Source organism: Gymnodraco acuticeps, unplaced genomic scaffold (genome assembly GCF_902827175.1).
Source record: "Gymnodraco acuticeps unplaced genomic scaffold, fGymAcu1.1, whole genome shotgun sequence".
Classification (NCBI taxonomy): domain Eukaryota; kingdom Metazoa; phylum Chordata; class Actinopteri; order Perciformes; family Bathydraconidae; genus Gymnodraco; species Gymnodraco acuticeps.
The window spans coordinates 38,336-47,500 of NW_022991932.1; the positions used below are offsets into that span (position 1 = coordinate 38,336).

General features: G+C 40.1%; 1 protein-coding gene across 3 annotated transcripts in view; it reads left to right on the forward strand.

The window, feature by feature from the left end:
• The window catches only part of myom2a (myomesin 2a), a gene marked incomplete at its 5' end in the record, with an annotated part of 52,904 nt that overhangs the window by 36,296 nt on the left and 7,443 nt on the right, over positions 1 to 9,165 (forward strand). For all 3 annotated transcript variants that reach the window (XM_034200249.1, XM_034200251.1, XM_034200250.1), the window contains 11 exon segments: positions 1,231 to 1,390; positions 3,150 to 3,256; positions 3,346 to 3,390; positions 4,719 to 4,855; positions 5,276 to 5,420; positions 5,880 to 5,939; positions 7,172 to 7,239; positions 7,320 to 7,433; positions 8,148 to 8,235; positions 8,336 to 8,374; positions 9,097 to 9,165. The exon segment at positions 9,097 to 9,165 is cut by the window's right edge and continues 37 nt beyond it. In XM_034200249.1, the coding sequence (XP_034056140.1) occupies positions 1,231 to 1,390; positions 3,150 to 3,256; positions 3,346 to 3,390; positions 4,719 to 4,855; positions 5,276 to 5,420; positions 5,880 to 5,939; positions 7,172 to 7,239; positions 7,320 to 7,433; positions 8,148 to 8,235; positions 8,336 to 8,374; positions 9,097 to 9,165 (1,032 nt within the window).

Sequence of the window (9,165 nt, forward strand, 5' to 3'; positions counted from 1 at the left end):
TAAATAAATTGTCTGAACTAAATGTGAAATAGTAGAATTAAAAATGTTTTAATAGAAACTTCAAATACAGAAATTATTCATTTGGAAGCAAACACATTTCAAACATTGGAGAGAAATGTATTAAAATATTCAGAAACAGCCGTTTTGGACTGACATCCCTCCAAATAAATGCCTGTAGTGCCGTGAGATAGGGAGTCAGAGGCGGTGCAAGGAAGGTGCAAAAGGATACTTTATTAGAGAGCAGCAAAGGTCATGTTGTCCGGTTGCAGTCCGGGAAGAAGAGAGCGAAGCCAGGAGGGCACACAACATATATAGACAACACCTAACATGTCCGTGTGGAAACAAAACCCCAATGTGTTCCATGTGTGAATTATGAACCCCAGTGTATTAATGAGTGGTCACTACATGCCCATATACATGTAAATTAAATGAATAAATGCTGTTAATTAGAATGAATTGCACACTTTGTCAAGTCAACTTAATTGATTATGTTGAAAAAATAAATAATTGGACTTCAAGTTAAAGCTAATTTACTAAATCAAACGTCGTAGCTTAAAGGTGGGGTAGGTAATTCACTTCATAAACACTTGTTATATTCCATGGAATGCTCTTAACATCCCGATAGCAATGAATATATGAAATGCTTTGACAATAAATACATTAAAAAATATCATCAGTGGAAGCCGTGGCGCTGTAAAAAGCACGACCAATCATCTGAGCCGGCCCGGCTAAAGTAACTGGATGGCCTACCTGCCTGTCAGCCTTCCATCTGTGCACAAACTTATCTCGTGCCCTCATTGGTCATGTGCGCGTTCGTGTGTGTTGGAGGAGGGGCTCTGTGAGGAAGTCTGAAGGAAGGGGCAGATTTATTCTAGCGCACTCGAGCTGGTTTCTCCATTCTTACCTACCCTACCTTTAAGCGAGCAATTTAAATATGTCCTAGGAATAAAGTGAAAAGACTTTGGATTTGAAATCACTGCCTATTTCTTTCTATTTTCTATTTATGGCCGTCTAACTTTGATAGAACTTGTTGATGAATTGGTCGTCTTGTTTGCACAACTTAATTTCCATATATTGAATTTCTAAGTAGAACAGTTTGAAACAGCTGTAGCTTGGCTCAACTAGCTGAGGTGCAAAGAAATACCCAACTTACCTCACAATACATGTTTGCTGAATGTGGCCCTGAGTGTTATATTTAGGTAGTTTTTAAGATGTGATGTGTGTTGACAGGCACTCAGGAGATCGTGGCCAGCGTGGACGAGGAGACCGGAGACGTGTTCCTGTCTCTGGAGGCCTGCGAGATCTCAGAGACCTCCAAGTTCGTCTGGTCCAAGAACTACAAAGCCATCGGAGACTGTCCCAGAGTCGCCATCTCCAACAAGGGCAGAACGTGAGTTAGCTGCGATTACTCAACACAAACACAGAGGCTTCTCCTGCAATGCAACATGAATATATATAGGACCAGAGATGACAAAAGTACACACATCCTTTACTCAAGTAGAAGTACAGATACTCGTGTTTAAAAATACTCTGGTGAAAGTAGAAGTACTGACTAAACTTCTTTACTCAAGTAAAAGTAAAGAACTTTGAAATGTACTTCAGTAAAAAGTACCCATAACTAGCAGCTGTTTTAAAGAGTACCTGACCTCCCTTTATATTAATAGAACAATAATGTCATTGTTAGCTAATGAATGTTTCCATGCTGAACAACGGCAACATGACAACGTTTCCATTGGTCCCTCTTCTTTAGAGAAGACCAGGAAATGATGGATACACGGATCGTGTTCAAATCAATAGGCACGCAATGACTCTAAAGAATAATGATCACGCACCAAACACACATTCAGACTAAAGGAACCAGCTGTTTGGAAAATGAGAGAAGTAGAAAGTACAAGTATTTGAGTTCAACATGTAAGAAGTAGAAAGTACAGGTATTTGAGTTCAACATGTAAGAAGTAGAAAGTACAGGTATTTGAGTTCAACATGAAAGAAGTAGAAAGTACAGGTATTTGAGTTCAACATGTAAGAAGTAGAAAGTACAGGTATTTGAGTTCAACATGTAAGAAGTAGAAAGTTCAGGTATTTGAGTTCAACATGTAAGAAGTAGAAAGTACAGGTATTTGTGTTCAACATGTAAGAAGTAGAAAGTACAGGTATTTGTGTTCAACATGTAAGAAGTAGAAAGTACAGGTATTTGTGTTCAACATGTAAGAAGTAGAAAGTACAGGTATTTGTGTTCAACATGTAAGAAGTAGAAAGTACAGGTATTTGGGTTCAACATGTAAGAAGTAGAAAGTTCAGGTATTTGAGTTCAACATGTAAGAAGTAGAAAGTACAGGTATTTGAGTTCAACATGTAAGAAGTAGAAAGTACAGGTATTTGTGTTCAACATGTAAGAAGTAGAAAGTACAGGTATTTGTGTTCAACATGTAAGAAGTAGAAAGTACAGGTATTTGTGTTCAACATGTAAGAAGTAGAAAGTACAGGTATTTGAGTTCAACATGTAAGAAGTAGAAAGTACAGGTATTTGAGTTCAACATGTAAGAAGTAGAAAGTACAGGTATTTGTGTTCAACATGTAAGAAGTAGAAAGTACAGGTATTTGAGTTCAACATGTAAGAAGTAGAAAGTACAGGTATTTGGGTTCAACATGTAAGAAGTAGAAAGTACAGGTATTTGGGTTCAACATGTAAGAAGTAAAAAGTACAGGTATTAGTGTTCAACATGTATGAAGTAGAAAGTACAGGTATTTGTGTTCAACATGTAAGAAGTCAAAGTAAAAAGTCATCAGAAAGATAAGTAGTGGAGTAAAGTACTGATACCAGAAACATGTACTTACAGTAAGTACAGTAACAAAGTATTTGTACTCCACTACTTCCCACCTCTGTATAGGACATAGAACAGTAACACTGATAAAATAGTGCAAGAGAATGTTTTGAGATGTGCAAGTAAATACAAATAAACTACATATAGTGCAAGAAGTGTGTGTCTCTGGTCTCAGTGAAGAAGGGAATAGGAGAGAGGAGACACCATTTCCTCTTCAGTGATGTTTCACAGTAGTGATTTCTCTCCAGTGTTGCTGTACAGTTGACGCTATAACTGTGTTGACTTCACTGGATATTTAATAGAGGCTTGTTTTCTGTTTTTCAGCTCCAGGCTGACTTTCTCCAACCCGGACAAAGATGATCTGGGCAGATACTCTGTGGTCGTCACCGACACAGATGGAGTCTCTTCCAGCCACACTCTGACTGAGGACGGTGGGTCTTGTTTGCACTTTCCCTTCTTAAGATGTATTATTGTTTTGTTGTTTTGAACTAATATTTGTTGTCCTTTCTCCGTGCTACAGCTCTGAACACCATGCTGGAGCTCAGCTATGCCATCAGACATCCAAGTGAGTTCTGATTGCATTACATGTTTCAACGTAGAAGATTGTATGTATACATTATAACTTAAAGGTTAGTCTATTGTGCAAAATCCACTTGTTCATGTCTTTTCTACATCAACATGTGTCCCCTCTTCTTCATGTCTCTTCTACATCAACATGTGTCCCCTCTTCTTCATGTCTCTTCTTCATCAACATGTGTCCCCTCTTCTTCATGTCTCTTCTACATCAACATGTGTCCCCTCTTCTTCATGTCTCTTCTACATCAACATGTGTCCCCTCTTCTTCATGTCTCTTCTTCATCAACATGTGTCCCCTCTTCTTCATGTCTCTTCTACATCAACATGTGTCCCCTCTTCTTCATGTCTCTTCTACATCAACATGACTCTGAAAGTTTCAGGAACAAAGATTTTCTCTCTTTTTGATCCATTTCTATAAAAACCTGTCTGAAAATGAGCTGATCAGATTTTGGCCACTTTATGATGTCATAACGATGTTTTGTCTTGTGTAACCATTAGCCAATCAGCAACCAAGGTAACCCCCCCCCCCCCTTATCACCTGAATCTCCTCCTAGAGCACCATTGAGTTCTTTGTAACCAAATGTCTCTCAGAGGGGCGTGGGGAGGGGCTCCTTATTTTCATCTAAAGTAACAGACAGAGAACCAGCACTTTGGAAACAGGGCTGAAACAGAGGGGATTATGGGTAATCCTGCAATGATCTGTTTGGTGTTTTGAACACTTCAGATAAATGTTTTTGCTCTATGAAACCTGATGTACTTATATGATTCTGTTTTCTTCAAGTTTGTATTTTATTGGTCGAACGCACTTATTGTAAGTCGCTTTGGATAAAAGCGTCAGCTAAATGCAATGTAATGTAATGTAATGTAATGTTTTGTATATATCTGAGACCTATAATCTATTGATGAAAACAGTATAATAGGGGACCTTTAATTGAGCAGTATTCACTAAGGATGTTGTGTGTGTGTGTGTGTGTGTGTGTGTGTGTGTGTGTGTGTGTGTGTGTGTGTGTGTGTGTGTGTGTGTGTGTGTGTGTGTGTGTGTGTGTGTGTGTGTGTGTGTGTGTGTGTGTGTGTGTGTGTGTGTGTGTGTGTGTGTGTGTGTGTGTGTGTGTGTGTGTGTGTGTGTGTGTGTGTGTGTGTGGTGTGTGTTTGTGTGTGTGTGTGTGTGTGTGTGTGTGTGTGTGTGTGTGTGTGTGTGTGTGTGTGTGTGTGTGTGTGTGTGTGTGTGTGTGTGTGTGTGTGTGTGTGTGTGTGTGTGTGTGTGTGTGTGTGTGTGTGTGTGTGTGTGTGTGTGTGTGTGTGTGTGTGTGTGTGTAGTCGTTCCTCTGAAACACGGTCTGGATTACGAGATCTTGGAGAAGGGTCACGTGCGTTTCTCGCTGCAGGCCGTCAAACTGTCGCCCTCCGTGTCCTACAGAGTCATCGTTAACGACAAGGAGGTCAAATCTGGAGAGGTGAAGCACTTCTTCAACAACAATACCGACTAAGCTTCCAAAATAATATGTTGTTTTAAACTGAGTGGTCATTTTATTAGCACTAGTTCAAGTCAAAAGTCAAAGTCAACTTTATTGTCAATCTTTCAGTTTGTGTGTACAGACAGAGATCCGTTTCCCAGAATACAAATATGTATAGAAATATGTATATCCTATATATACACACAATCAACAGACACATTTATACATATGCACACATTAAGATAAAAACACAACAATCAATATATACAAAACAACAGTCACTTCAATATCTTTGGGAATGTACATCAGTGCAAGAACACTCATTTTAAAGTGTCAACACCAAAATATCATTGATGAATAAGTTCAGTTGAACATCATTCTTTGGGTATTGTAATATATTTTCTTTGTTGAACCTCTCAGGGAATTAAGATCAGTCACGACGTCGCCACAGGAATGATCCAGATGACGGTGGATCATTTCACTCGAGCCAACGAGGGAACGTACGTCGTTCAGATCCACGACGGAAAGGCCAAGAACCAGAGCTCCCTGGTGCTGGTGGGAGACGGTGAGGATCCTCTACCCTCACATTACTGAGGAATATTAGCTGAAGTACTCTGGTACAAAGTAATGTTTCAGACAAGCGTCATGGTTTAGTACATGACAATATCGGAGAGGAATTTCTATATGATTTATCTTATGTGGAATTATTAACTTTTTTGGAGCAAATGTCAATTTTTTTGTGTCCAAATCTTTTTTGAATAACAGTCGTTTTTCTTCTGGCACGCTAAAATGATCTTAATGTTTGCAGCAAAACATAAAAATGCTGCTCACACAGTCTTGCATATGTAAGAATAATCAAATAATATCATTTTAGAATAACAGGGTCATACTGTTGTCTTATGAGAACTTCCTGCTTTAGTACAAGTTAGGTACGATTTTAAGTGAAGTCATTTTACCCTGAGTGTCTGTTACGTATTTAATCACTTAACGTGTTTAATGATGTTTGAATGTTTTCGTGTTTCAGTGTTCAAAGCTGCTCTGAAGGAGGCCGAGTTTCAGAGGAAGGAGCACATCAGGAAGCAAGGTAACACACATTCAGACCTGGAAGCACTTCACACTGACACAAACAAAAGCTATTTTCTTAAGCCCCGGCCACACGAGGACGATAACGGTCGTATCTGCTGCAGTTCACTATCAGATAGATTGGTTCGCCCACACAAGGCCGACACGGAAACGCAGAAAACGATAACGATAACGGGTCCCAAGGTGGGTAGAACTGCAAACGAAACGCTCTGGGAGGGCAAACGACTCTGTGTTTACGCCTATACGATCATTTCCTGATAACGTTGAAGCAATAGCCCCGCCTCTCCCCGCCTCTCCTGCTCAGAGATCAGCTGCTGGGCTCTCAGAAGAGGGGGAGGAAAAGAGAGGCTCCGTTTTTTATTCTTATATAGAGTCGTTATTCATTTGTTTTAAAGCTCAATAAATAACAAAGAAGACCTTTGACCGGCACTTTTCTAATTTTGTCTGGAAGATTTAAACTTTAACGGACATGTTGACCGGCGAAACAAAATCTAACTGAAACTCGTCCCTTGGAAGAGGCGGAGAGGTGGGTGTTTTTCATCTGCTGGTGGACTACCGGAGAGATATACAGCAGGAGCAAACGCTTGCCTCGGGGAGGGAGAAAAAGAGCCAGAGCGTCCACAGCGGAGAATAAACAGAATGGCAACCATGCGAGGGAAATCTTCTTCGCTGCTTTTGTGGCAGACTACAGCGCCACTTACAGGCCTGGCATATGTACTACAGCGTCTCCAGCGCTTTCGAGCGGTCTCGTGTGAACGGACACGTTTCTGGTGCCTGTTGCGTGAGGACGGAAGACTTTTTTGATAACGATTGCGGTACGTTATCGTCCTTGTGTGGCCGGGGCTTTAACTCACTCCTAATCAGAGTTTATTGCGTATCCAAAGGTGTTGTGTCCTCCAAAGACTGGAGTGTTTTTCAATCTCAATTGTTTGTTCCTAGGCAGGAGGGCTAAACAAACTGTTAAATTAAGCCACAGGCAAGAGGGCAAGTTACTGTTTTCCAATTGAGTATTCATCTTAAGTCTGGTCTCATCTCTGTGTATTTCAGTTCAGACTCAAATGCATAATCAGGTCGATAGAGTCATTAAGTCTCTTCAATGATACTTTTATCAGAGAGCCTTTATTGATTTGTTCTGATATGTATTTCCTTTGAACAGTCTTGTATTGCCTTAAATATGTGGTGTCCTTTTCCTGATAAGACTCAAATGTACCTGACTCCTCTTCCTCCTTTCAGGTCCTCACTTCTCTGAGTATCTGTCCTTCAGCGTCACTGAGGACTGCACTGTTCTGCTCACCTGCAAGGTAACACTTACACTCTCACTCTTTGACCTTTCCCATCACTCCTCTCTCTCTATGAAACTAATGCTGGTGTTTCCTGTCAGGTGGCTAATGTGAAGAAGGAGACGTCTTTCCACTGGTACAAAGAGGACGATGAGATTGTTCCAGAAACTCCTCCCAATGTCCTGTCTGGAGCCTGCGCTCTCGCCATCCCTCTGGTAAACAGATAGATACTTACTTTATCCATCCCTCTGGTCAATAGATACTTACTTTATCCATCCCTCTGGTCAATAGATACTTACTTTATCCATCCCTCTGGTCAATAGATACTTACTTTATCCATCCCTCTGGTCAATAGATACTTACTTTACCCATCCCTCTGGTCAATAGATACTTACTTTATCCATCCCTCTGGTCAATAGATACTTACTTTATCCATCCCTCTGGTCAATAGATACTTACTTTATCCATCCCTCTGGTCAATAGATACTTACTTTATCCATCCCTCTGGTCAATAGATACTTACTTTATCCATCCCTCTGGTCAATAGATACTTACTTTATCCATCCCTCTGGTCAATAGATACTTACTTTATCAATCTCTCTGGTCAATAGATACTTACTTTATCCATCCCTCTGGTCAATAGATACTTGCTTTATCCATCCCTCTGGTCAATAGATACTTACTTTATCCATCCCTCTGGTCAATAGATAGATACTTACTTTATCCATCCCTCTGGTCAATAGAGAGATACTTACTTTATCCGGGTATTAAATCACTTAATGGGGAATGCATGATAACAAATGCTGTCTTAGTAAGCGTTTAAGACAATTGATCAAGGTGTTATTTATCTTACAATTCTCAGTAATTGTGCGTTTTGTTCCTAAATGTGAAAATGTTTTTAATATTCTTCTGCTTTGTGTCATCTTCAGTTCTCCAGGAAGGATCAGGGCGTGTACAAGGCGGTGCTCGGTGACGACAGAGGAAAGGATTCATCCTCCTTCGACATCTCAGGACAAGGTATGTCTCATTGTTCAAACTCAGTCACTTACTTGAGTGTTGGTTATTATATATATACACGTATAGCATCATTTGTTTTGCGTCCTTCTTTCATCTACAGTGTTTGACGACATCATCAACGCCCTCGCCCAGAATGCAGGTGAGTCTGATCAGCTGATTCACAAACAGTGTGTGTGACAGGAGGAGTGTGTTTCACCGTACAAACCATGCCAATATGATTCCAGACATTTACAATAAAGGGCTCTTATGGCCTCAGGGTTTTCAGTAAATACCTCTAATTCCTGTACGGTCATTCAGCCTGAAGGTCTGACCTAAAAGTACTAAACCTTTAAACGGTGAGAGGGGCCCGAGGAACTTTATGATTACTTCTTGAAAGGCTATTTGTAGGTGTTTAAGTGTGTTTAATGGCTAGCACATGGCTCCTCCCAGGATAGATGACCGTTGAATTTACACTTTTTTTAATGAGATTTTTTTAATTTGTTATTTATATATTTGTTTACTTTTGTTTTTTTAAAGTATATGTTTTGGTGGTAGAAGTGCTTGTAATACAAACCATATTCTAAAGAGTATTTTATATATAATTGTTTCATCGTTTCCTATTTTATTCTAAGATTTTTCTGGTGTTTGTATTTTGAGTAAAACATGTTAAGTGTAATTAAATAGTGTAATCATGACTTGTGTGTGTGTGTGTGTGTGTGTGTGTGTGTGTGTGTGTGTGTGTGTGTGTGTGTGTGTGTGTGTGTGTGTGTGTGTGTGTGTGTGTGTGTGTGTGTGTGTGTGTGTGTGTGTGTGTGTGTGTGTGTGTGTGTGTGTGTGTGTGTGTGTGTGTGTGTGTGTGTGTGTGTGTGTGTGTGTGTTCAGGTGCCTCTGCCTCTGAGCTGGTGCTTCAGTGCACACCAGAGGGCATCAGGCTGCAGTGCTACATGAACT